Raw genomic sequence first — 27,261 nt, forward strand, 5'->3', positions numbered from 1 at the left:
GGGTTTCAAACTAGTGTTAGGGTTTTAAAGTAGGCTTTTAAACTTGGTTTAGGGTTTCAAATCGGGTTAGGGTTTCAAAGGTGGATTTTCACAGGTTCGGGTTTCAGATTATGGTTTTCAGCTAGGGTTAGGTTTTCAAACTCGATTTAGGGTTTCAAAATAGGATTTTAAACTCAGGGTAGGATTTTAAACGTGGGTTATCTTTTCAGAGTTGGGTTTCAAACTTGGGTTCGGGTTTCAAATTGGCTTTTAAAAGCAGGGTTGGTCCTGTGATCGATGGGCATCAAGTGAGGCAAAGTTCCGTGAAGAAACAATTTCCTGGGGGGGTATTGTTGGAGGCGGTGGGACATACTCACAGTTGACGTTGAGGTTGAAGGCGGCCGTGGCGGAGCTGATGGGGTTGCTGACGCGACAGCGGTAGACGCCGCCATCGTGGCTGCGGACGGGTTGAATGGAGACGGTCACGTTGTCCGGAGACAAGGTGACGGTAGGCCCGGCACGGACGGGACGCCCGTCCTTGGTCCACGCTCGGACGCTGACCGAGCCCGAGGCCTCGCACGTGACGCTGGCCGAGTGCTGGTCTTCGATCAGGGTGGTTGTCGGACCTCGCACGGTCACATCCGAGACCGGCACTGGCGGAACGCAGCAAATGATGCTTTTAAAGGGGCGGGGCCTCTCCAACTTTTTGAGTCCAAGGACCCTTTACGCAGGACGAACTTGCCCAGCAGTCAAATCCGTCCCCCAACAGGTCGTTCCGTTTGCTTTTGTTTGCCCAGAATGGTGCTAGTCTACTCAAATGTTGGTCTACAATAAAAATCATTGAAAATTTCGTGTTTTTTTCTGCCGTTATTTTGACATATAAAATGCTTCGGTATGATGTAAGGATTTTTTGCTCTTTGTAAGGATTTATTTGGTACTTTATACAGGTTGGTGCTCCGAAAAGTTGACAGGTATGGTGCGATCGTGATATTTTTAGAAGGAAAAAGGTTGTAACCTTTCAAAAAGCATAGATGTAATTTGTCAAAAGGAAATGGCAAAGACCTCCGAGACTAAAGTTGTATTTTTCCCCTAAATAAAGTTGCCTCATTTTGAGAAAAAATACAATAATACAATACAGTATTCCGATATTTTTAAGAAAAAATATCGTAACCTGGACAAGAGTGCATTGGCACAGTCAAGTTGGCGTAAGCTTTCTTCGCCCAACGTCCAACCCACCGTAAACGTTGAGCAGGATCTTTCCCTGTTTCTGGCTCTCCCCCTGCGGTATGACGGTGACCACGTACTCCCCGCTGTCTGCCGCCGTCAGCCTCCTGAGCTGCAGGCTCCCGGTGGTCCGGTCCAGGCTGATCCGGTCGCCGTAACCGTCCCCGGGCAGGTCTTTGTCGGCAGTGGAGGTGATGACGTTGGTGCCTTTGAAGGTCCAGCTGACTGAGAGGAAGGGGAGCTCGGGAGGTCGCAGGGAGGTGCTGAAGGTCACGCTGCCGGACACAGCGCCGCTCAACGGGCCCGGCGGGAGCACGTTCTGCGCCGTGCATGCTCCTGACGTAACCAGATAAGCGCATGACTACAAGTACAGATACAGTACTTAGCAACACCAAAATGGGACTATGGTCTTCCTGTGTGGAGTTGACATAATCTACCCATGCCTGTGTGGGTTTCTATGGATACATGGATGGATGATTTTTGTATTGTTGAACGCCAGAAGCTGGTTAGTTTGAGTCTAAACATTTTTCACCAACAATTTTCTTAAATAAACCCGTAGATGAGAAATGTCTTAAATCTCCAGATATATTGCATCATGGCCGTTCCATGATATCAATCAATTAATCAAATCAAGACCTCAACTGAGTCTTGAGTCCATGTTTAGGTTCATAAAAGTTTTAAAAATGTATTTAGACAATGTAAGGAGAAGAAAGGTGTCAGGAGAGCATTTGAAGAGGAAGTGTACCTGCTAGAATCAAGACGACGGAGGCACTCCACAGCAGCCTGCTGTCCATGGCCACGCGACACGTCAAGTAACAAACAACAGGAGGCCGCTCGCTTCCTCCTCTTTTATGCTCAACAAGCCCTCCACCCCCTTCTCATAAAAATCTCGCGAAGAGGGATCGGTGCCCTCGAGGACCGGAGTTGGTGACCCCTGGTTTACACGACTTCTGGCTTCCAACGTACATGTTCGATTCACTGAAGAACTGAATTTGCCTTGAGGTGGGAAGCTGAGTGTGAACACTTCTTGCTAACCTCCATGACATGTGCTCTGTGATTGACAGACGACCAATCAAGGGTGTGTCCACTGGGATAGACTCCAGCTCACCCAATAGCAAAGTTTTTTTTAAACGGGTTTTTACAGTTCACGAGAATGAACAAAATCGCAAACTAATACAAAAATGTAAAGAAAGAATTTTCAGTCATGAAATCAAAGACAAAAATCCTCTTTACAACTCACTTATGTTTAGAAAGCTAATGCTACAAAAGTAACTCGAAATGTCCTTCATTTTCATCTTTGTCAGTTAATATCGTATTTTTCTTTGGTATCGCTGTACATTGGTACAGAATAAGGGACGGCAAACAGTTATTTGAGGAAGCAGTTAACTGTACTTTATCGCTACCTTTTATTTTTCTAATTGCATTTGACAAATACTATTTGAAATATGACCAAACAAAAACGAACCTAAAACGAAGTGCTTTCGACAAAATAAAAACGAACAAACGTTTTCGAAAAAGTAATTAAAACGCACTGAATTTAAAAAACAAAATTCACAACAAAATAAAAGCCAACTCTAATGCAAAATCCAAAGCGATTGTAACCGTGCCTGACACAAGATGTCAAGTTATTTTTTTCCCCGCTATTTTGGTTAATAAATAGGAGGTGATGCAGACGACGTCACATTTCAGGAGCTTTGCGAGTGTTTGCGCATCCGTTTTACGAGCTTTCGGCGAAGTCGAGTTTGTTTGAGCAGCAGTAGTCAGCCGTTTCGGTCCTTGACAGGAGGGCGATCAAAGACTTGATGGAGACACTCAAGCTTCCTCTGTGAGCATAAGTCAAGCATAAGGAATTTCAGGCCAATGAATCGCAAATGGGGCCACGTGAATCAAGTGATACACAAGGGGGGGACAGGGGGGGGGTGCCTGAAACTGCGCCTTGGGATGACATAATGAGTTTTTTTAACAACAGGTGGACTCAGCGTAACAATGAGCCTCTGTCCTCGACAACCCAAAAAATTGGTCTGGCACAGCTCTGGGGCAGACACGGCAAACATACCTCAATGAATGACGGTCCTGCAGTGGCCCACGTCTGGCATCCATGATGTGGGCCGCATTCGGCCCAGATCTGAGCCGCATTTTAAAACCATATCTGGCCCTACTCCGACCCGACGCTGGGCCAGAACAGGTTCCTGATATCAGCCTGAATTCAACCTCAACCAAGCCACATCTTTCATGAGCCCACAAAAAAAAAGTCTCAAAAACGAAATTATAAATATGTTTATTGTTATAATTTGTGAACCTTACATGTAACTCCACATACGCTGGAAAAATGCACTTTATTTAACAGTGAACACAAAGTCCAAATTGGAATGCAGCTTACTCTTGACTGATATTTTTCTGTCCATCAAATTGTTGCGCTCTCCATGTCCTCTTTTCTTCTCCTGCTCTCCTTCCTGTCACCATCCCAATCAGGAGCGAGATCCCATCTGTTTTCCTAACATACTGTCCATTCTTGTTTTCTTACAGTTCTTACAGTAAGGCGTTTTAACAAAAAAAAAAAACCGACCATGTATAGTAAGGCGTTTTTAGCTGAAAAACGACAATGTAGTAAGGCGGTTCTAGACGAAAAAAAACGACCATGTATAGTAAGGCGTTTTTAGACGAAAAAAACAAGCACGTATAGTAAGGCGTTTTTAGACGAAAAAAACGACCATGTATAGTAAGGCAGTTTTTTGATGAAAAAAAACGACCATGTATAGTAAGGCGTTTTTAGCCGAAAAAAACGACCATGTATAGTAAGGCGTTTTTAGACGAGGAAAAAAACGACCATGTATAGTAAGGCGTTTTTAGACAAAAAAAACGACCATGTATAGTAAGGTGTTTTTAGCTGAGAAACGACCATGTATAGTAAGGCGTTTTTAGACGAAAAAAACAACCATGTATAGTAAGGCGTTTTTAGCCGAAAAAAACGACCATGTATAGTAAGGCGTTTTTAGATGAACAAAAAAACCACCATGTATAGTAAGGCATTTTTAGACGAAAAAAACGACCATGTATAGTAAGGTGTTTTTGACGAAGAAAAAAACGACCATGTATAGTAAGGCAGTTTTTTGATGAAAAAAACAAGCACGTAGAGTAAGGCGTTTTTAGACGAAAAAAACAACCATGTATAGTAAGGCGTTTTTAGCTGAAAAACGACAATGTAGTAAGGCGGTTCTAGACGAAAAAAACGACCATGTATAGTAAAGCATTTTTCGATGAAAAAAACGACCATGAATAGGAAGGTGTTTTAACAAAAAAAAAAACGACCATGTATAGTAAGGCGTTTTTAGACGAAAAAAAACGACCATGTATAGTAAGGTGTTTTTAGCCGAAAAAATGACCATGTGTAGTAAAGCATTTACAACCATTCGCACTCACACTCACACCTAGGGACAATTTAGAGTGTTCAATCAGCCTGCCACGCATGTTTTTGGAATGTGGGAGGAAACCGGAGCAGCCGGAGAAAACCCACGCAGGCCCGGGGAGAACATGCAAACTCCACCCAGGGAGGCCGGAGCTGGAATCGAACCCGGTACCTCTGCACTGTGAAGACGACGTGCTAACCACTGGACTACCGGGCCGCCCCCATCCATTATCTGAAACCGCTTCATCATCATAAGGGTCGCGGGCATGCTGGAGCCTGCCCCAGCTGTATGCGGGTACACCCTGAACTGGTTGCCACCCAATCACAATAAAAAAATATTGATTATTGTCAATAGAAATGATTACCGGTATATATGTTTTTATTTTCATGACAATGACATTTTATGTGATTCGGAGTGATCACGTCCCCTTCCGTAATCAAGATATGAATTGATTTTGTCCTTGGCATCACCTGCTTGAACCCTCAAGTTTAATTATTGATTTTGTGTCAAAATATCAGTTTAATATTAATATAAGAGCAGATAAGATCTCAGGTCAGAGTATCCTCTTAATGTTGTCGGGTGATGCTTTTGCGATGGCGAGACAAGAAGAGCTCCAGGGCGGCCGTCTGTTATCAATCACAAAGTCCATTTAGTTGGACACAACAAGTCTCATAAAATTTGTCACCATTCTAACCTCAGTGACACCGCTCACCATATTATTCAATGGGAGGGGGGGGGGTCCACTACTTTTTAAACCTGGATAACAGCAAATAAAACCTGCCAACCAACCTAATAACGATAAATAAAAGATAAATAGCACCACAGTTGATACATGTCATCCCTTTTATATCTCACTCTTCTCACCTGCTTTAGGGACTTTAAAGATACACACACACACACACATACACATTACAAAATGAAGACATATTGCATTGATTATCATTTTATTGCCACCTGGACATGGCTGAGATTAGCAAAGTACAATAACATTCGAGTAATAAACATTTCATATCGTCACAAATACAATATGTACACAACAGAGAACAGCATGCCGTATTATGTTCAAATATTTTACAGTTTTGTACAGACTCTTGCAAAAATAAGTATATTGCCACATTACATTCAAATATTACATTTTGGAGATATTGTAAATAGATGCCTTCTTGAAACTGCCGTTGCGGTGTCTGCGACAGAGAGTGGGAAAACACAAAGAGCTGTATTTTTGTGACCAATGTAATATTTGACGCAGCGCGTGCCGTATCGCAGCACGGCGGCAGGTCAGACCCACTGTTGCAAACTTTCGCAAGGCAGCAGCTCTAAGAGAGGGAGGGCTGCGCCACTGTGGGAACGGCCAGGGCACAGTAATAAAATAAAAAAATAATTTAAAAAACAAAATACAATTTTAAAAAATCAACTTTTGTATCCGGATTTGGACAAAATTCTCAAACTCACCTTGAAAGATAGCAGCCTAATGGTTGATCTGAGTTCTATTTGAGATCCTATACATATCGGAGTGCTTCACATTCACACTTTTTCTCCCTAGGAATGAAGACAGTTTTGTCTTAATTGATGGAGTGGGTGTGTAGCCAAAAAAAAAAAAACAAATTTTCGACAAAATAAGACATAAATACTAACCTCTTTTGAGCGTTGGATATTTGCTGCTGTGCCTGTAAGGTCAAACGAGGTTCAAATTTTGGTTAAGTAGTAAAGTCGCCACCTACATTTTTGCCTGTCTCTCTAGTTTTGAGTCTCGATATCGGGTCCAAAGTCGAGCCCCTCGAGTCTTCTTTTCTGCATAATAATATGAGGATATTCACCTTTTCCTTCTTCTGAGCCCATAGACGATCAACCCGATCAGGATGACGCTGAGAATGCAGCAGCCGACCGCGATGGCGGCAGCGACCCCGATGGCCGCCCAGCAGTCGCATTCGGGCAAGGCTGGAAAAAAGACGGACCTTCGTTGCGCATTTTTTTTAAAGGATAAGCACAGTGCAAATATATACGTAGCAATAATTTAGGCCGTTTTGTACATAAATTCCTTGTCCAAAATCATTTCAATTTTCTTTTGGAAAATGCACATTTCTTAAAGGTGATTTTATTATTATTATTTTTTTTTTTTTTTAATGTTGAGCTGTAACAATCAAAATGATAAACAATTAAAATCATCAAATATTTCCCGGTGTGTGCTGAATGTTTATGAGTGTCACTTTTAAATTGGATCTACTGCAATGACATTTTCTGCTATTAAATTATCCAAAGTAATGGAAATAATGATTAGAGCACTATTGTTCCTTTGTTTTGTTTTTTTCTTCAATTTAAATGGCTGACACAACTAAAGGTCCACTTGGTTGGACAAATAAACAGTCACGATGACTACAAAAATTCAAGCACTGGTAGCTAGCCAAAAGATGCCATGCATCTTTTCTTGATAATATTTTTCTCACATTTTTATTTTTATTTATTTATTTTATTTGTATTAAACATTTTTAATAGCGACAAAAGCTTTTAGAGCTTGCATATTTTCTTTTTTGTATCGGTCACATGATACACCTTCCCTGGTAGTAAGCGTTAAAATGAACACAGAATTGAAGAAAACAATGCTGGTGTGGTATATACTGCATATATTTTTCCCCATCAGCTTATTGAATTCACCTATAGATAAATTCAATGAACAACACCAAAGACGGAACAGAACTTGGTTGTACCTCACGTACCCAAAACGGCTAGCTTGTGGCTTCCTGTTGCGCTCTGTCCTGTGATGGCATTCCGGGCTGTGCAGACATACTTCCCTGCGTCCGAACTTCGACTTGCAACGACGACGTATGTGGCTGTGCGTACGCCGGTGGGCTTTCCGTTAAAAAGCCAGGAGAAGCTCGCCGGCGGTACTGACGAGGCAGAGCAGAGAAGCATTGCGTTTCGTCCAGTGTAAACCGAGTCTGGGCCCTCCATGGTCAGGCTGTCCGGTCCATCTGTCAATCAATAGATTAAAAAATATATATATAGTTCAATAAGAAACATCTGGCAGTTATGCCAACAGAAACAAAATGAACACCTATTATGACAATAAGCCGCACTTTGTAAGTAGTAGTAATCCCCAGTTGAATTAAGATAATCATCAAACAAATAGGATTTCAGTCCGCTAGTAAATAGCATCTATGTAGCGGTGTTGCAACACATGTAGAAAGACAGCATGACAGTACTTGCAGTCATATGTGATTTATCCTCTGTGTAGAGCAAGTGATATTAGTGCCGTACTGAGGAGATGAGAGGAATTGAGACATCTCAATGAACTCTCTGTCCATCTCATTCTGACCCCTGGTGGCCAAGTCAGGCACACCATAAAAAGTGGCACAGCAAACCGAAATGACCAAGTCACGCCAGGAGACCTGAGTCGGCGAGTCTCCACTTCAAACTCACGCTGAATGAAAAGATGCAGCGGCCGGCTGAGTGCCTCGCTGACGCCGTTGGACACGTTGCAACTGAACGGTCCTTGGTCGTAGCGCGTCACGTTGACTACGGTGAGTGTGGAGCCTCCGGCGGTGAGATGAACTCTATGACCGGCCGTGACCTCCAAGCTGCCGTTGGACCACCGGAAAGAAAGTCCCGAGCCGCCAGAGGAGCAGGACATCGTGACGGAGCTGAACTCAAACATGACTGTGAGGTTGGAGGTAAGGCCCACGTTGGAAACCGGTGCTGCGGATGATGATGATGAAAACAGCAACTTTCAGTTCACATGTTGAAAGCAGCGACGCAAAGTTGATTTTTGAGAAGCAGCTCCAAGGAGAAAGGGAATCGGGGCTAGTGGTGCAAATCATGCTAAAGTGGTAGCAGCACGGGAGAATTTCCTTATTATGTTACAAAATGATATTTTGAAGGAACATCATCAATATACTGATATCAAATCGAATATTCATTCATTCATTCATTCATCTTCCGAGCCGCTTGATCCTCACTAGGGTCGCGGGGGGTGCTGGAGCCTATCCCAGCTGTCTCCGGGCAGTAGGCGGGGGACACCCTGAATCGGTTGCCAGCCAATCGCAGGGCACACAGAGACAAACAACCATTCGCACTCACACTCACACCTAGGGACAATTTTAGAGTGTTCAATCAGCCCGCCATGCATATTTTTGGAATGTGGGAGGAAACCGGGGCACCCGGAGAAAACCCACGCAGGCCCGGGGAGAACATGCAAACTCCACACAGGGAGGCCGGAGCTGGAATCGAACCCGGTACCTCTGCACTGTGAAGCCGACATGCTAACCACTGGACTACCGGGCCGCATCGACATATTTAGACATGCCAAAATATTGATACCTGTGATTGCGTATGAGGACTATATCCGAGTCGAAAACGATACGTGGCGATACCGACATAGTTGCAAAATTTGTCCGAAAAATGTGCACTGGACAGCCAACGATGCTCGCGTATTAATGCCAGCAACAAAACAAAATGACATTTGTCCCACATTTAGTAAATCCTGACTTACATTGAATAAAGATGGCCGACGGCTTTGTCATTTGAGATTTTGCAGTTTTGATGTTAACGGCCCGGCAGCTGTAGTTCCCGCTCTGGTTCTCCAAAACATTAACTAGATTGAGGTCCGGTCCCGTGCGGGACAGCGACTCCCCATTGAAGAACCAATCAAACCGGGCCGAAGGTCTGCATGCAGCTGAGCAGGACAGGCTGATGTTGGATCCTCTCGCAAAGTATTCCCCTGACGGAAATTGCTTTAAATGAATGCTTTCTGGTCCATCTGTGGCAAAACACACGCAAAAACCAAAACTATCATTTTCAAAAACATCAACGGGCATGCCAAAAACTTGACCGGACTCACAGCTGATGGAGAGTTTGAGGGGTCGGCTGGTGGCGTTACTGAAATTATTGAAAACGTGACAGATGTAGGGACCCTCGTCGTAGCGGCTCACGTTCAGGATGGTGACCACGGCGCCTTTGCCGTCGATCTGGACGCCGTCGCCGGCCGCCAGCTCGCCGCTGCCGTTCCGCCAAACGAACCTTGGGAAGGAACCGGCCGAGGAACAGGACAGCCTGACTGAGCCGCTGAGCTCTTCCACGTCCGTGCTGCTGGCCGCGATCACGACGTTGGAGATTTCCGCTGGAGACCGGCGGTACAAAAACAGCCGCTTTACTGACACTTCCACAGCACGCGACGACTCGGTTCCGTACCACTTGCCTGGGATTCAAAATTTCTGCCGTAAATTTGATCAAACTTACATCTTTTCACAGAAATGGCCACGGGCTCCGAAGTCACGTTCTTCATTGTTTTGTCATTAAGGGCCTGACAGCTGTAGTTTCCACTCTGATGGAAATGAATGTTCAGCAGCTTGAGCTGCGATCCAGCGTAGGACAAAAGCTCTCCGTTTCGGAACCAACGGAGTCGCGGCGGAGGGCCCGAGGCCACCGAGCAGATGAGGCTGACGTCCGAACCTTCGTCGTAGTTTTCTTGCGACGGCGAGCTCGTCAGGTTCATATTCTCCGGTCCAACTATCGTGGGTAAAATGATCAGCACTGATTAGCGACGTTCCGGTCAAGTCAACATTATTTCGATAGCGCCGGCGAGAAGTCGATTTGTGACTCACAGTGGACGGACAGCATCACCGGACCGCTGGTGCCGTTGCTGATCAGGTTGAACACGTGACACCGAAAGGGTCCCAGATCGTAGCGGGTCACGTTGAGGACGGTGAGTTTGGAGCCGCCGCCCGTGATCTGAACTCTCTCGCTTTCTGTAACTTCGGAACTACCGTTCAGCCAGCGGAATGAGGGCGAGGTCCCGGTTGAGGAGCAGGACAGATGGACTGGACCACTGAATTCAAACATTTCTGTGGCGTTAGTCTTGACCTCCACTCTGGAAACCGGTGCTGTCAACAAAGATAAAAATAAAAGGGATCACAATATTTCATAAACATTGACTTTCACGAACATGCAGATGCACTGGCACCTGATCTAAAGCGCAAGATACTTTGGGTCTGCTAGCGGTACGAGATCCAGACATCTATTGTCTACCGCGTATCTGGGGGTTGGGCCGCGGGGGCAACAGCTTTTGCATGTCAGCCCAGACTTCCCTCTCCCTAGCCACTTCTTTCGAACCTTCCGGGGGATCCCGAGGCGTTCCCAAGCCAGCTGGATGACATAGTCTCTCCAGCGTGTCCTGGGTCATCCCCGGGGTCTTTTACCGGTGGGACATGCCCGGAACACTTCACCAGGGAGGCATCCTAATCAGATGCCCGAGCCACCTCTCCTTCTCGACGTTGAGGAGAAGCGGCTCGACTCTGAGCCCGTCACGGATGACCGAGCTTCTGACCTAATTGCTAAGGGCGAGCCGTATGCATCTGCCAGATGTGATTTTCCTCAATGTTTGCTTTAATTAAATTAGCTCGATGACAAAAATGGAGTTTGCCCACTCCAATTCTAATTCTCGCTCATTGGCGACATGATCATTCGCTTGCCTGCAGCTTCCAGAAGACAAATTGGTGAGCAGCCGTACAATTCAAACTGCAGCATACTCTAACCGAGTCAACCGGTTTTGATCGTACACATACCCAGTATAGTTAGAGTCGAGCGGCGAGTTTTGGACTTTGTTGTCTTGTTGTTAAAGGCTTCACAGCGGTAGCTCCCGCTCTGACTGTCTAGAACATTCTGCAGTCTGAGCTCAGGTCCAGAAGCGGGCAACGGGTCTCCATTCAAGAACCACAGGAAGATTGCAGGAGGTCGAGACCCAGCAGAGCAGGACAGGTTGATGTTGGACCCTTCCATGTGGTATTCCAGTGACGGGAACGTGGTCAGACGGATGTTTTCGGGGCCATCTGCAGCGCAGGGGGGTCGCGTGGAGACAAAAGGAGGCGCAACATGAAGGTCACCGATGGTGATGGAAAGCAACGCGGTATCTAGAACTTCTACTCAAATACTGATTGGGAGTACTTTTGCCACCGGCGGCAATCGGAGGCGCTCACAGCTGATGAAGAGGTTGACCGGGTCGCTGGTGCCATTACTGATCACGTTGAATACGTGACACCTGAACGGTCTGTGGTCGTAGCGGATCACGCTGGTTAAGGTCAGCTTGGAGCCGCCGTCGGTGATCCGAACCCTGCCGCCGGCTTTGATCTCGGAACTGCCGTTCAGCCAGAGGAAAGAAAGTCCGGAACCGGCCGCGGCGGAGCAGGACATCGTGACCGGGTTGTTGGACTCTAACAGATCTGTGACGCTCGGGATTAAAACCACGCCGGTGATCCGTTCTATGAATGAAAAAAAAGAAAATGACAGTTTAACCCTTAGGTCGTTGGAAACAAAAAAAACCCTAAGTTACGTGTTTTACAATTTTGGAAATGATGTATGTTGTGTTATACAAACATTCTTTTTTTTTTTTCAAACACTCAAAATCTTCAGAGGCATCTGTGCTATCCATATATATATATATATATATATATAGTTTTTATTAGTTCTTTGGGATTTTTTATTCTTTATTTTTTGCAAAAGGAAAAAAAATTGTGTCTGGAGGTCCCAACCAAGCCCTACTAACAATCCCGACCGGACGTGTTCATGTAAAATGCATTGCTTTGAAGCCTCCTGCAAAAAGGCAAACTCATTTTGCGATCCTCTGGCGCCACCTAAAAGTTGCACAATTGGAATGACCTCAACCCAACAATGTGGCATGCATACGTCTGTCCAAGCGAAAACAAAGCGATTGACGTAAAAATCGCGTGAAATGCATGTTTATACATTAGGTTTACGATGCATTCAAAAATATGAATTATAATGGGTCTCTATGGTGCAAAATATGTAAATTGTGAAGATTACGGAATCAAAACCTTTTTTATTATTGCTGCAATGCCTGAGAATTATCAGCCGGTGACGTCATGAACTTTCGGCCATTTTAGAACCCCCCACCCCATACATTTCAGCTCTCTCGCGTTTTTCCGAATGCCTTTGCCTTTGATTCAAAGACATAATTTTGCATTTATCGCAAACGGTGGACTACGAGGGTTAACTGTGCAACGTTAACTGTCACAACTTAAAGTTTGGAACTGTTCATAATTCCCAGAAACAGCAGCAACACTTCAGCGTATGTAAAAAATAGCCAATCTGTGTCTTGAGCGCAACGTACCATGGACGTCCAGTTTACAGTTCCCTCTCTGCTGAGCTCCACCGGCCGGTATCACAGTCAACGTGAAATCTCCTGCGTCTCTCAAGCTCACGTTCCTCAGTTCCAGCGATCCCGTGTGGCGAAAGAGGGTGATCCTGTCCCGGTACTCTGGCGTAGTCACGTTGACGCTCGTGGACGCTATGATATTCGTGAGGGTGCCGTGGACATCTGTAATACTCCAGGTGACCACCAGGAACGGCGTCGCCGGCGGAATCACTGTTGTGGCGAACGTCACCGTTTCTCCCGCGATTGCCACCAGGCTGTCGGGCAGCACACCGGCTGCACGGCTGCAGCCTGAGGATGGAATTGATTTGTCATATGATTATGTTTTTAATTGACTATTCAAAAAAGGAATTACAGTAGGGCACTTGATTCCAATGCAAAACATTTTTTATATTTTTATAAAAATCTATTACGATAACGATGTATTCATACTTCCTGAAATAATAATGCCGTACAGTGCAGCGTACTGATACCGGTGACATTCTAAAATATTTTGTTATAATATTTAAATGTTATATAAAATATTTAAAATAAAATTATGTGAAAATATATAAAATATTATTTTATAATTCTAAAATAATTTGACAAAAACTACTGTCGATTCCTCCAATAACATCAGAGATTTAAAATCCTAACGACAGTCATGAGGAGGAGAACAAATCCAACAATGACAATAATCTCATCATCGCAACAAATTTTTCAACTTAAAAATGACAATGCAACAAAAGAACATTAGAACGGATTCAGAACATAACATTTAATTCACATTAAAATGCGCCAAACGTGCCAAATTAGCATCATTTTGTCGGCCTTTTCTAACAAATACAATAAAGTATGAATAGCATTCACACGTTATAATGACTTAACAATCAACGCATACGAAATGAACATTTGAGATATTTAAAAAAAAATGTCAACTAGAGCTTGCAATGCACGATTTTTGTTATTTCAAGAGTCCGAGCTGACCTGAGAGGGCCGCCAGCAGCAGCAGCAGCGGCGGCGGCGGCAGCAGTCGTGTTATCATATTTGCAAGCTACAGTAATCAATAAGCAGTCCCAGAGCGGAGTTCCAGTTAATACGCCGGTTGGAGGGGAGGAGCGTGAATCTACTTGAACTTCAATCGCTCGTTGAGTCTCTCCGTACATTTTTTTTTCCCCAATATGTACTCATCCCACGCGTTGTAAGATGAAGCATTCAGGTGCACGACGGTCATTGAGTTCATTCGCGGCAACGGTTCAATGCAAATTGGTGGCACACTGCAAACGACTTTAGAACGACAATTCTTGCTTTTAAATGAATTTATTGACGTTGTTGTTAGCTTGAAACTAAAATCATCCGAATGATATCAAAGTAAACTCCCGATATATAGTTTTCTCTTTACCTGAAGTGAATCCACCCCATGCACGTGTATTGGATCCATTTCCAAATTGAACCATGCACGTGAATTAATTCATTTATGTGCACCAGTGATTCATTACTTCCAAAAAAAAAACAATCGCCTGTAACAACAAGTATGGCAAGAAAAGATTTATTAATTTATGGAGAGCATCGTAAAGAGTACGTTTTCATATTCGACTTTCAATGCCATTTATGTCCCAAAGCCGTAAATTATTTATGCAAGAAACGTGGAGGCGTTAAGTCCTTTGCGATGAACACAACAACCAACCAACCTTGATACACGACATGGCTTTTGATCAACATTTATGGACTTGATAAGGCGTTATCAGAAAGCCATCAAAATGATGATCGCTCTATCACAACACTTTGGGCGCAGGGCGGATAATAAAAGAACAAAGTCAACGTGGCCGTAAGGTCAATCGAGTTTGAGATTGATGCGTTTAATGGTGACTAAGTGACACAAACATAAATTCGCATTAACGGCGGTTGAAACAAAATCAAATTAAAAGTTGTAAGTCGTTAAATATTACAACAGAATGTCACAACTCCCGATGTCCTTTTTATGATGATGTCGGACGGCACTTTCGCTAATGGCTGAAATAACAACGGGGGAGGGCCCGAGGGCGCGTCGACAAGCTTCATATGAAGATACGACAAACGCATCGCAATAAAGTGACGCAGTCTTTTAGCTCAGCATGAGTCCCAGTGACGTCAAGACAGCGCAAACCACCACGGATATTCTGACGGGAGCACAGGAGTCTGCATAGGAAGAAAAACACGTTAGTCGGTTGCCATTTTGCACCCATTACTTGAGCTTCGTCATCTTTCGCTAAGCCACACCCCAATATTTCCAATATTTGGTTTGCTCTTTTTGTTTTCCGAAAGAAACATTGGTTCAACGATGAGTCATTCGTAACCATTTTCAAAATGCCTAAAGTATTGCCGGATCTGAACGAAGCCATGCGGTCCACCGCAATGTCAGCTGAATGCCTCAAAAATCAACAGCCGTATCGCTTTATGCGTTAGGACCATAGCTGGATTGATGAATGGATGGATAGCGGGTGGACTGATCGGCGGGTGGAGAAGCAGAACCACCAAGAGTTGGATAGAAGCATGGTACATGAACTGACACGTCGACACTGGATGAAAGTACTAGAGTTCTACTATTTTCCTTGATATTCCCTGACATATTTTGGATGGATGGATGTGAAAATTGCCTAGACTAGATGGATGGATGTATTGATGGATGATAGCTGTTTGGATGGCAAGGTGGATTAATTACATTCTAACTCAGGCTGGCTGGATGGGTGGCTAGATGGATGGGTGTGTAAAAATAGCCTAGGGTAGATGGATGGATGGATGGATGATAACTGGTTGAATGGAAAGGTCGATTCATTACATTCTAATTGAGGCTGGCTGGACGGGTGGATGGATGGATGTGAAAATAGCCTTGAGTAGATGGATGGATGGATGGATGGATGGATGATGGATGGATGGATGATAACTGGTTGAATGGAAAGGTGGATTCATTACATTCTAATTGAGGCTGGCTGGACAGGTGGATGGATGGATGTGAAAATAGCCTTGAGTAGATTGATGGATGGATGGATGGATGGATGGATGGATGGATGGATGGATGGATGATAACTGGTTGAATGGAACGGTGGATTCATTACATTCTAATTGAGGCTGTCTGGATGGGTGGATGGATGGATGTGAAAATAGCCTAGAGTAGATGGATGGATGGATGGGTTGGTGAATGATAGCTGGTTGGATGGAAAGATGAATTGATTACATCCCAACTCAGGCTGGCTAGACGGATGGATAGATGGATGTGAAAATAGCCTTGAGTAAATGGATGGATGGATGGATGATAACTGGTTGAATGGAAAGGTGGATTCATTACATTCTAATTGAGGCTGGCTGGACAGGTGGATGGATGGATGTGAAAATAGCCTTGAGTAGATTGATGGATGGATGGATGGATGGATGGATGGATGGATGGATGGATGGATGATAACTGGTTGAATGGAACGGTGGATTCATTACATTCTAATTGAGGCTGTCTGGATGGGTGGATGGATGGATGTGAAAATAGCCTAGAGTAGATGGATGGATGGATGGGTTGGTGAATGATAGCTGGTTGGATGGAAAGATGAATTGATTACATCCCAACTCAGGCTGGCTAGACGGATGGATAGATGGATGTGAAAATAGCCTTGAGTAAATGGATGGATGGATGGATGATAACTGGTTGAATGGAAAGGTGGATTCATTACATTCTAATTGAGGCTGGCTGGACGGGCGGATGGATGGATGTGAAAATAGCCTTGAGAAGATGGTTGGATGGATGATAGCTGGTTGGATGGAAAGATGAATTGATTACATCCCAACTCAGGCTGGCTGGACGGATGGATAGATGGATGTGAAAATAGTCTATGGTAGATCGATGGATGTGCTGATGGAAGATTGATTACATCTTAACTCAGGCTAGCTGGATGTATGAATGGATGGATGATGGGCGGATTAGATCATGGCCTGGAGTAGATTGGTGGATTGGGTCAATGGACCTACGATTAAAATTTGTGGATGGATTTATTACCTCGGTTGCGACAAGAGGTCGATGGATGCATGGATGATGGGCGGATAGCGACAGAAAGACAGATGGTCGCGCAACACTAGCATCATTAGCTTGAGCAGACTGAAAGCACCGTCTTGCCTCAGAATCTTAACGTTCGACGTCATTTAACGGCCGTGACTCCAACGGGGGTGGGTGGCTCTTCGTGAAAGGCGAAGAAGCGGTGAGAAAGAGAGCTCAAATACCCCGCAACGTGTGGACGGCGGAGACTTCCAACCCGGTGATTTCGTTGCGCGCCGTGCAAGTGTACTTCCCCAGGTCGCGCTTTCGCATTTCCTCGATGTAGTGCTCGGGCCCGGACATGACCGTGTGCTTGAAGTTCCAGCTGAACTTGGCCTTGGGCAGTGAGTCGGCCGAGCAGAGCAGCGTGACGCTGTCCTCGAGTTCAGCGGCCACCGGATCCTGATCTATAAAGGGTTCGTCAGGCCCGTCTAAGCAGAAAGGACGGAGAGGAGGTTATTCGGGATCATTTCCTGTATTGTTTGATTGGCCGCTTCGTTAAATGACCTGCCGTGGTTTTCTGAAAAGAAATTCATTAAGAAGGTAAATCATCAAGAACTTAATACTAACTCATACCAGGCTATCGTGGAGCGATTTTTTTTTGACCGATTTCATTTCACGGACGTGATCGAAGATGCGGAGTACTTACAGAAGACTTTCAGCTTGCATTTGGCTGTGGCAAAGCTGACGGCGTTACTGACGTTACACAGGAAGATTCCGGTGTCCTGCCTGTGCACGGGGCTGACGGACAGCACTCGGCCGCCGTCGTAGAACACGAATCGGCCGCCGGGGAGCAGCGGCTTGCCTTTTATCTTCCACGCTCTGTTGGTCACCATGCCGACAGCGTCGCAGGTCAGGTTGAGGGAACTTTGACCTTCCAGCAAGTTTTCCGTGGGACAGGCCATTGCCGGGATGGACACGACGCCTGTGCACAAAACGGAGATTCAGTCATGCGATGGAAAATGGAAATTGGAATCGCTTGGATATAAACAGTTTGGTGTCCGAGTTTTGAAAACACATCAAGTATTTTTTTTCAGTTTTTGTTTTGCTGGCTATTGAATTTGGTTCAATTTATGACATCAGTACATGGGGAAAATTGACAGAAGAGTTTCTATCCATTCCTTGAGCTGGGCGAAGAGACGCCATTTCCAAGTGACGACACTGTCTGACAAACAGCAAAAAGGTAAGCAGAGCTGCATTGAGTTTTGATAGATGAGCAGATTCGTTTTGGGAAACAACTGTTGCATCAAATTAGCGTTACTGATGTCATTGCCCTGCGAAGATGTTGACGCATCGGGTACTTGTGTTTGGTAAGGGCTCTGCTGCAAGCACCCCAGACACAGATCTGCATGAAGTGCTGCCGACATGAATGAAAATATTGTCATACGATTCACATTTGCTTTGTTCACAGCTGATTTTTGGGGGACTCGGAACTCAACGTGCAGCCGCCCATTGGTCGTCATGGTGATCAAAACTCGCCATTGGCCCAGCGGTATCGGATGGACCGCTGCTCACTGGCGTAAGCTTCTCAACAGGCTAATTTCAGCAGGCCAAAAATAGGGGGTGAAAAATAAATACAATTGTGGATTAAAAAAAAAATCAAAGTAAATCTCCATTAAATACACACATAGTACTCTACTTCACGAATACTTAACGTGCCCATCTAAAAAATACACTGTATAACAATTAAAAAAATTTTAAAAATTGCTGCAGGCATGCTGTTGCACTCCCGTCCTGTAGGTGGTGGTAACTGAGTACTCTACTTCACGAATACTTAACGTGCCCATCTAAAAAATACACTGTATAACAATTTAAAAAACATACAAAAAAATTGCAGCAGGCATGCTGTTCCACTCCCGTCCTGTAGGTGGTGGTAACTGTAAAGTTGACATTTTGGGTATACCGTATTTTCACCCAAATCCCCTTTTAATTAGGATCAACATCCGAAGCCTGTAACTATTTTAAAAATGTAATGAAAATCTGGTAAATTTGGCATAAAACTGGAATTGATATATTCCCATTTTTATTGAATATGTGATTCTTCAACGTAACCGAATCGATATTTCCAATGGGATGTTTCGCCAGATTCCCCACGGCTCAGTCTTACGATAACGTCAGTTCGTCCTACTCACTGAGCACTTCCAATTTGACATGTCCCAAAATCGGCTGGCCGGCAAGCGGGATGACCAGTAACTCGTATTCTCCGCTGTCTTCCTCCGTCAGGTTTCCCAGCACCAGCGATCCGGTGGTTTTATCCAGGGTGATCCTGCCCTCGTAGCCTTCTCCCACCACATCCACGTTGGTCGAAGTTATCACACTGGTGGTCGTGTTGAAGCTCCAAGTCAGCGCCAGAAAGGGTTCCGACGTCGGTGTCGGTGTCAGTGACGTGACAAAGGTCACGCTCTGTCCGGGCGTCCCGCGCAGCCAGTCGACCGGGATTATTCCAGCTCCGTGGCAAACACCTGCAAAAATAAAAAATATAAATATCCGCACCATTCCCTATTGGCCAAAACATTACGGGCTGTCGATCCGTTTGAAAGCATCGTTCCTCATACCCGAAAACAGCAGCGCAAAGACGGCTGCCCGGCAAAGCCTATTGGACGCCATCGCGTTTGATTCTTTCCTCTCCTCTTCGATGATTGTATCACTTGTGCCCGGAGAGTTTGAGCAGTAAATGGAAAGAGTGGCTTGGAGATTATGTGCAATAAAGAAAACTTGATATCAACAAGTTCTACACTCAGCACGCTTAATTATTACCTCCATTAACGCCACCAAAGTTACATAAGCAACAAGTCTGATCAATCGTCTCGCCCAACCAACGTCTGACTGGACACACGTTATGTAGAAGTGGGGCATAAAATGTTGGAATGACTTTCATTCATACCCCCCCTCCTCCCACACACACACTCCCCAAAGTTGACTTTTTGACCTTTGACCTTTTATATTGACGGAGTTCCAAAACCTTCTCCTGTACCCATTTTAGACAGGCTGTGTCACTTTGATAGTTGGAAAATACGCAAAAGACTTGTTTCATCCAGTTCGAGTTTTGATAGGCGTGAGTCGGTATTGCTAAGTGTGTGCCGCAGCCAACGGCCACACACAAGAATTTTTTTTTCAGTGCAACTTTATTTTCTGGATCTGGTAGGTCGCGCCCACACTCAGACGCAATCCAACCGTTCATCCATCCATCCATTATTCTAATCTGCGTCGGCCTCACGGTGCAGGGTTCAATTCCGGCTTTTTTTGCATGTTCTCCCCGTGCCTATGTGGCTTTTCTCTGGGTATTCCAGTTTTTTCCCACATTCCAAAAACATGCATTCCAGGTTAATGGAACACTCCTGGTTGTTCGTCTCTGGGTGCCCTGCGATTGGCTGGCAACAAGTTCTGGGTGACTCCAGCACACCGACCCCCCCCCCCCCCACCCACCCACCCCCCGCCGCCCTCCACGCGACCCTTGTGAGGATAAAGCGGATCGGATTATGGATAGAGGGATGTGGCTCGCAACAACAAATAAAAATAATGTATGCAAAGCAGGGCGGCCCGGTAGTCTAGTGGTTAGCACTTCGGCTTCACAGTGCAGAGGTACCGGGTTCGATTCCAGCTCCGGCCTCCCTGTGTGGAGTTTGCATGTTCTCCCCGGGCTTGCGTGGGTTTTCTCCGGGTGCTCCGGTTTCCTCCCACATTCCAAAAACATGCATGGCAGGCTGATTGGACGCTCTAAATTGTCCCTAGGTGTGAGTGTGAGTGCGAATGGTTGGTCGTTTCTGTGTGCCCTGCGATTGGCTGGCAACCGATTCAGGGTGTCCCCCGCCTACTGCCCGAAGACAGCTGGGATAGGCTCCAGCACCCCCCGCGACCCTAGTGAGGATCAAGCGGCTCGGAAGATGAATGAATGAATGAATATGGTATTGTACCGGATTGACTTCCAGCACAACCATAAGAGGGCGACGCTGCGCCACGTTTGCAGCTTCCGTATTCATATTTGAGCCCAATGTTGATGCACTGTTGCCCAATACGCCGGTAGGGTGGCTTCTTCCTCTACTTGGACATGTACAATTAGAGCTGGCCCGGTCGATGCGACATTCTCTGCTGTGCGAACTGCAGGAGGATTAAATGGACACACGAGCAGTGTTGTGTATTGTCTCTGTGGCTCTGACAGGTAAGGCTGCCCAACGTTTCAGCACTGATATGGCTGACCTTAAAAGTGGAGAGTGTTTGTTAAACTAAATTGTGCTCATCTGTATAATAATGTTTTTTTTTCTGCGTGTAATAATAATAGAAGTTGTCTTAAAAAGCTACATGAAGTTATATTTTGGGAATTGTTGCTTTGTTGACCGTGCAAGCCTGTCAAAAGTGAAACAAACTAAGCCCCGGTCATAAACTTCATGATCGGGCAACTTTTGATCCTGAACAAACATCCGTTGATTTGCTCAATGATTTGAAGTTTAAACTTTCACCAAAGAGCGGATAGTTTGCATCACTGGGTCCGTTTTTTTTTTCCTTATTCCAAATGTGTCCCCCCAGGTTTAACCGCAGGATCCGGCGTGTTGCCCGACGGGCCTCTGAACGCAGCCGTGGGAGGCTCGGTGAGGTTCGACGCGGACGTGTCTCCCACGCAGACGCCGTTCCACACGGTGAGCTGGACATTTATCAGCGGCGGTAAAGACACGCCCGTGATAACGGCCACGTCTAAAAACAAAACGAGCCCCGAGTATGAAGGCAGGATCACCCTCTTCATCGAGACGGGCTCTCTGGAGCTCAGAAATCTGGCTCTCAATGACAGCGGCGAATATCGACTTCTCATTGTCACAGAGGACGGCAACCCAATCACAGGGACCACCACGCTGCAGACGCTTGGTGAGCAGATGAGCAACGACACGACTCGAACTTTATTAACCTTTGTCTGTACAAACGAAGGAGTGCAAACAAAGAAAGTGTTTTTTTTTAAACCCTTTCGTTCATTATTTGCTCACCTATTCTATCGTCTAGGTGCTCAGGCCATAGCCCTGTCTAATAGAAAGGTATTGCTTTGTCGCTATCTTGGTAGCAGGAATTATCTTGGAGGGGAGGACTTTCATCAGGAACAGGCCATTGCCCCGTCTTTTATAAAAGTAGTGCTTTGTCACCATTTTGTCGATAGGGAATTATACATCTTTGCGATTAGAAGCAAAAGTTCTGAATTTGCGAGAAAATGAGTTCGTCCTTGGCCCAAATTTCAAGAAAAATCCGTTTGGTAAAGTAGCATGCTAACCACCGGCGCGATTTCTGAACATTTTGTGTTATTTTTGCACTCCCAGTTCCAGTCTCCAAAGTCAACTTAACAACCAGCAGCGAAGACCTGGTGGAGTTCAACAACACCGTCCGTCTGTCCTGCTCTTCGTTCGGATCGTCCATCTCCTTCCATTGGATGAACGGCAGCGCAGAGATCTTGCCCGGCGACAGAGTTCAGCTCAGCGACAAAGGCGCCACGCTCACCGTCGACCCCGTGACCCGCTATGACCAGAGGTCGTTCCGATGTCACGTGACCAACGCTGTCAGTGCAAGCTCCAGCGATTCAGTGACCCTTTCCGTTAGCTGTGAGGGCCACTCTGCAAATATCTTCACCCGCCAAAACATTCGATCCACCTGCAACACAACCTAAACCGATCCAATAGAGAAGCCATATTTTTTTCCAGGAATAACGTGCTTCTACTAGTGACACTTTCTTCTTTGTATTTAATGTCAGCCTAGATGCCCTATGCTGCCTCTCACAGGTCAGCCTTGGTACTACAACACCTGGCTTGCAGGGGGGGGGGGGGGCTTGTAAATGTCCATGGAGATACGGTTTTGTGTGTGATGTGTTGGCCATCTCAAGGACACCACACCTTATCCGTTCGGATTTTTTCGTTGTCCCGTGTAGGGTCTCAGATATTTAGAAAATCTGTTAAACGTTCAAAATTGGTGTCCGTGTACCTCGCTTTGCTAGATTGTGCCAAATTTTTGTGCTCAGTGAATGTCTGACTTATTTGCAAAATAACTTTCTAAAATATGCCGCCTGCCCCCCCCCCCCACCCCCCCACCCCCGCGCCTTTCAGACGGCCCGGACGACACACAGCTGGTTATATCGCCGCAGCAAGATTACATCGCAGAAGGGACGGACGTCTTCCTTTCCTGCTCGGCCGACTCCAGGCCGGCCGCCATCTTTACTTGGTTGTTGGACGGGAAGGATCTGTCGATCTTGGCATCGAATCACTCGCTGATAAACATTCAGCAGAATCAGAGTGGAAACTACAGCTGCCGGTCCTTTAACGCCAAAACTCTGAGACGCAAAAACTCTCGGCAATGGCCGATTAATGTGCTAAGTAAGGGCGACTATTCTTATTTTAAGGCCAGTTTCTTCTTCAATTGACATTGTTATTAATCACAAGGAAACATAAATCCTTCATTGTTGTGTTCAACAGAGAGAATTTCCAGCACCTCTGTCACGTTGTCGACGGATCACCCGATTGAGGGGGCGGCGCTGGATGTTACCTGCGACGGCGTCGGGTCGGTCTTCTTCAGACGGTGGACGAAGGACGGCTCAACATTGGTCCCGGATGAGCGCGTGACGCTCCACGACGAGAACCGGACACTGTCCTTCCGCGCCGCCGCGAGATCGGACAGCGCTGCGTATTCCTGTCAGATAAGCAACCCCATCAATGAGGAACAAGTCGCATTCAACGTCCTGGTCAACTGTAAGTAACCGAAACGCTGCTCATTGTCGGAACAGTGAAGCCAATCGCGCAATATTGCAATCGAGGATTTCGCACACGGTTTCCATTCAAGCTCGGACTGCATTTGCGTGTGTTTTGTTATTTTTTTTCACAATATTTTTCCCTTGTATCGGACCACCGTTTCCAAACATTACATTGGTGGTTAGCTACCGAACTAACGCTCCAGAACAGATTGCATTGCGCTTCACAGGTTTCACCGTGCATCCAGAACACAAACGTCTCCAACATATTTACTCTGTCTTGCAGTTGGCCCGGACCCAGTCCGAATCAAGGGACCGAGCCAAATTCAGGTGAAGCAGACTTTGACTTTAACTTGCTCCGCCGCGTCCGTCCCATCTGCCACGTACACGTGGACGCGACTGAACCACACGGCGGCGCTACATAACCAATCAACGTTGGTCATAAGCAACGTGGACTTTGCTGACAGCGGAAGCTACGTCTGTAGCACCACGAACGATATTACCGGGAAAAGCTCGTCGGCGGTACACAGTTTGACTGTGACAGGCGAGTCATTATGAGAGGTTGCATTGGCGCGAGCAGACTTTCCAGTGGACGTTTAAAAAATTTGCTTCCGTAGAATTTTGGTGGGCGGCCCGGTAGTCCAGTGGTTAGCACGTCGGCTTCAAAGTGCAGAGGTACCGGGTTCAATTCCAGCTCCGGCCTCCCTGTGTGGAGTTTGCATGTTCTCCCCGGGCCTGCGTGGGTTTTCTCCGGGTGCTCCGATTTCCTCCCACATTCCAAAAACATGCGTGGCAGGCTGATTGGACGCTCTAAATTGTCCCTAGGTGTGAGTGCGAATGGTTGTTCGTCTCTGTGTGCCCTGCGATTGACTGGGAAACATGTTCAGGGTGTCCCCCGCCTACTGCCCGAAGACAGCTGGGATTAGGCTCCAGCACCCCCCGCGACCCTAGTGTGGATCAAGCGGTTCGGAAGATGAATGAATGAATGAATGATTGGAATTTTGGTGAACATAGTCCGAGCCTGTGACTGATCAGAGTCAACCACATGATGAGACACAAGGGGCGGGGCTGTGAAGATGCGCAGCCAATCAGCTCAATGGATAAATCCACTTGCGCTGTCATTGGTCGACATCGCACGGCGGGAACCAATCATGCGTAACAGCCATGCACAAAACATCGGAGTCATTCGGCTTTTTTTCTGAATACAGAACTGTAAAAAAAAAAACACTCTCACATCATTGCGGTTTATCGTGATATTTTGGGAGGAACTTTTGCTCGCACCAGTGCAACCGGTGCAAAAATTGAGTCTCGAGCACTGCTGTAGCATCGCAGCACCACGTAGCGAGAGAGATAGAGATTTCTGGTTGTATGCATTCACAGATGTGTCCGCGTGTTCGGCCGGTTGTATCGCTGGCATCGTGGTGGCTTGTTTCGTCATCTGCGCGCTAGCCGCTGGCGGCGGATTCGCCTTTTATCGTCATCGGTAAGTATACGGCATTCTCGCCGTTGTCCGCCATTCTAATCATGCCTCACAAGATGTCAAAAATAAATCAATAAAAGAAAGAAATATTCGCGCCCAAAAGTCAGTCAACATAAACATTCACGAATGAAAATGTCGCAATACAGGAACAGGAACAAGCCAATGAATTGCCCCGACGGAAACGCCTCCAACGGGACAGGTAAGCGTGACATGGGAACCGTTCGATCCAGTCTGGGCTTTTATTCAGTTTTTGTACTGAGTCACGTTCAACTGAATGTTACCTTGAGTGACATTTATTGGATTTTTTTTTTTTTTTAACAGGACGAAAAGGCCAGGACAACACAAAAGAAACAAAAACTCAGGTACAAAAATTCAGTTCGTCTGGACCGGCTGACAATAAGACAACATACACCTACTTCAAAATTTCATGTGGAGCCGGGCGATTTGATTTTGTTCAACCACTTGATGAAATAAAACGTAGACAATTACACACACTTTTTTTTTTCAGTGCAGATAACGGTTGGTCTTTTTAGCGTACGCTCAAATAACGAAACAAAGGGCACCTCGGTGTTGTGTGGCACTCCGTCTACTTCAATACTGCCCAATATGTATTGGCTCATTTTTACACCACCTGTCAAAACAGGAAAGAAAGCGAGAAAAATGTCAATCCGCAAAAAAAAAAAAAAAAAAAAAAAAAGGTACTCATGACCTCGACGCTGAGATGGAACAAGTTAGTGTGTAAGGGAATGATTGTGAGGAACTAAAAATCATCTGACACATAAAACCTTTGATCGGCAAAGGAGTGTTTTAACATTGACCATAAAGCACACATGTGACAATATCATACTTTGCTGGGTTTCTGTGTAAAAGTCAAAAGGCGGCTAATTGTGAAATCTCTGGTGTGGCCATTTTGCGGTATGCGAGTGGCTCAAGTAAAAAAAAAAAAAACACATGGTTGCCATGACAACGAAAATACTGGCGCCAGTTACACCACAGCTGCTTTTTTTGTGGATTCGTGAGACCAGGAAACACTTGACAACATTGGTTGATGACTGATAAGTCCGTGATCATGTTTGTCGGGCCTTGTTGGACTTTGAACCAGGGAGGAGCTACATCGCTAACCGTTGTATCGAAGGGGGAAGTTTGCGTGGTCTGTGGTTGTGTCTCTTTAGAGAAGTGATGCGCTTAGTTAAGTATTAATCATTTTCCGGTCTTTCGAGCAGGAGCTGACCTATGCAGACTTGAGTATTCTCCGCGCAAAGAACGGCGGGGAAGTCAAGCTGCAGCACCGGGATAATGAGACAGAGTACGCCGAGGTCCGAGTGAACAACGTGCCTCCTTCCTACGACGCGCACGTGCAGCGGATGAAGAGGCGAGCCCCTCAGCCGCTCGAAGCCTACGGAGGCCAAGTCGGCCAACGGGTTCACAGCAACGAGTGGTCGCGTCGCGGAAGTGGAGACCACCCGACGGTGTGACAGGCGGTCACAACTCTTTAACTCATTCAGTCCCGGCCGATTCTAGACCAAGTCTGAAAAGACGTTTAAGAACGTCTTTGGGAGTGAATGAGTTAATGGCGCGCTAACGACGGATAGTGTTTGCGGTCAATGTGTGTGCGCGTTAATCATTGATCTGTTGACTAAGAGTCACAAAAGCACAGCGGTGCTCGATTAGATCCATCGACTTGATTGGATTCATCAACACACAGTGGGCTGAGTACGGACTGCAGGCAGTCTTGCCATGCAACACTTTGTAGAATTTATTTCACTCAAAGTAATAAACACTTTCACATGCATAGTACATTTAACATGGATTGATGTACCGGTAATCCAATTTCGGAAGTGCAGAACTGCTATTGTGCAGTATTTTTTTCTTTCTAGGAGGCAGCACTTCATCATCAAACCACCAAATTGTACGACATGTCCAAATACAAACACCCTGCCTCCACCTTGACAACTGCCTCAAACATTTGAGGATGTGGGGTTCACACACGCGAACGCTATTCGCTAAAGCTAATCCGTGCTCACACTGCAGCTCTGCTTACCTTGGTAGTACAGATAGTGTTTACGAATGGTGGCTAGATTCTGGTTGGTGCTTGAAAATAGCTAATTGTCACTGAGTCTTGCTGCTAATTACGACAAGAGACACTGGTGAAGCCCTTTATGAACAGTTTGGCAGAATGGCTCATTTTCAGAAATAGACAGCGAACAAAACATTTCACGGGTGGTGTAATTTCCATCTCTTCCAACTCTTTGTATACGAGTA

At 45.8% G+C, this 27,261-nt stretch overlaps 3 protein-coding genes across 4 annotated transcripts; 1 reads left to right on the plus strand and 2 right to left on the minus strand.

Annotated features, from left to right (window-relative positions):
- Positions 1 to 5,161: 5,161 nt before the first annotated feature.
- On the minus strand, positions 5,162 to 14,006 carry LOC127600454 (carcinoembryonic antigen-related cell adhesion molecule 5-like). Of its 2 annotated transcripts, XM_052065016.1 has the most exons (14): positions 13,738 to 14,006; positions 12,730 to 13,062; positions 11,579 to 11,860; positions 11,168 to 11,431; positions 10,208 to 10,486; positions 9,843 to 10,112; positions 9,445 to 9,723; positions 9,097 to 9,363; positions 8,028 to 8,303; positions 7,325 to 7,579; positions 6,428 to 6,548; positions 6,246 to 6,277; positions 6,063 to 6,149; positions 5,162 to 5,236 (listed from the first exon to the last, which is right to left on the minus strand). In XM_052065016.1, exons 1-13 carry the CDS (start codon positions 13,793 to 13,795, stop codon positions 6,079 to 6,081), a joined length of 2,787 nt encoding a protein of 928 aa, XP_051920976.1. In that variant the 5' UTR covers positions 13,796 to 14,006; the 3' UTR covers positions 5,162 to 5,236; positions 6,063 to 6,078. The 2 variants fall into 2 exon arrangements, with proteins under 2 accessions (XP_051920976.1, XP_051920975.1); XM_052065015.1 differs by lacking the exon at positions 5,162 to 5,236 and having other exon boundaries at positions 6,015 to 6,149.
- A 249-nt stretch (positions 14,007 to 14,255) lies between these two features.
- On the minus strand, positions 14,256 to 19,527 carry LOC127600589 (carcinoembryonic antigen-related cell adhesion molecule 20-like). The gene is made up of 5 exons (XM_052065271.1): positions 19,363 to 19,527; positions 18,940 to 19,269; positions 17,457 to 17,732; positions 16,993 to 17,238; positions 14,256 to 14,928 (listed from the first exon to the last, which is right to left on the minus strand). The coding sequence occupies exons 1-5, from the start codon at positions 19,412 to 19,414 to the stop codon at positions 14,855 to 14,857; spliced, it is 978 nt and encodes a 325-aa protein (XP_051921231.1). The 5' UTR covers positions 19,415 to 19,527; the 3' UTR covers positions 14,256 to 14,854.
- Positions 19,528 to 20,791: 1,264 nt separating this feature from the next.
- LOC127600672 (carcinoembryonic antigen-related cell adhesion molecule 20-like) lies at positions 20,792 to 26,872 on the plus strand. Its single transcript, XM_052065398.1, has 10 exons — positions 20,792 to 20,966; positions 21,332 to 21,664; positions 22,105 to 22,383; positions 22,882 to 23,148; positions 23,248 to 23,520; positions 23,806 to 24,063; positions 24,900 to 25,002; positions 25,146 to 25,198; positions 25,321 to 25,361; positions 26,223 to 26,872. The coding sequence occupies exons 1-10, from the start codon at positions 20,921 to 20,923 to the stop codon at positions 26,472 to 26,474; spliced, it is 1,905 nt and encodes a 634-aa protein (XP_051921358.1). The 5' UTR covers positions 20,792 to 20,920; the 3' UTR covers positions 26,475 to 26,872.
- Positions 26,873 to 27,261: the final 389 nt, after the last annotated feature.

The sequence above is a fragment of the Hippocampus zosterae genome, chromosome 5, assembly GCF_025434085.1.
Source record: "Hippocampus zosterae strain Florida chromosome 5, ASM2543408v3, whole genome shotgun sequence".
Lineage (NCBI taxonomy): Eukaryota > Metazoa > Chordata > Actinopteri > Syngnathiformes > Syngnathidae > Hippocampus > Hippocampus zosterae.

Bases quoted from the DNA above. Each gene is read 5' to 3' on its own strand.
- LOC127600672 (XM_052065398.1), top strand. From the start codon at position 20,921: ATGGACACACGAGCAGTGTTGTGTATTGTCTCTGTGGCTCTGACAG. The intron at 22,384-22,881 runs GTGAGGGCCACT...CGCGCCTTTCAG, and splicing joins AGTGACCCTTTCCGTTAGCT to ACGGCCCGGACGACACACAG. The intron at 25,362-26,222 runs GTACAAAAATTC...TCTTTCGAGCAG, and splicing joins CAAAAGAAACAAAAACTCAG to GAGCTGACCTATGCAGACTT.
- LOC127600454 (XM_052065016.1), bottom strand. From the start codon at position 13,795: ATGATAACACGACTGCTGCCGCCGCCGCCGCTGCTGCTGCTGCTGGCG. The intron at 13,063-13,737 runs GTCAGCTCGGAC...TTCCATCCTCAG, and splicing joins GCTGCTGGCGGCCCTCTCAG to GCTGCAGCCGTGCAGCCGGT. The intron at 6,549-7,324 runs GTACGTGAGGTA...TCTTTTTTCCAG, and splicing joins CCACAAGCTAGCCGTTTTGG to CCTTGCCCGAATGCGACTGC.
- LOC127600589 (XM_052065271.1), bottom strand. From the start codon at position 19,414: ATGGCGTCCAATAGGCTTTGCCGGGCAGCCGTCTTTGCGCTGCTGTTT. The intron at 17,733-18,939 runs GTGAGTAGGACG...TTTTGTGCACAG, and splicing joins TGTCAAATTGGAAGTGCTCA to GCGTCGTGTCCATCCCGGCA. The intron at 17,239-17,456 runs GTAAGTACTCCG...CTTTCTGCTTAG, and splicing joins ATGCAAGCTGAAAGTCTTCT to ACGGGCCTGACGAACCCTTT.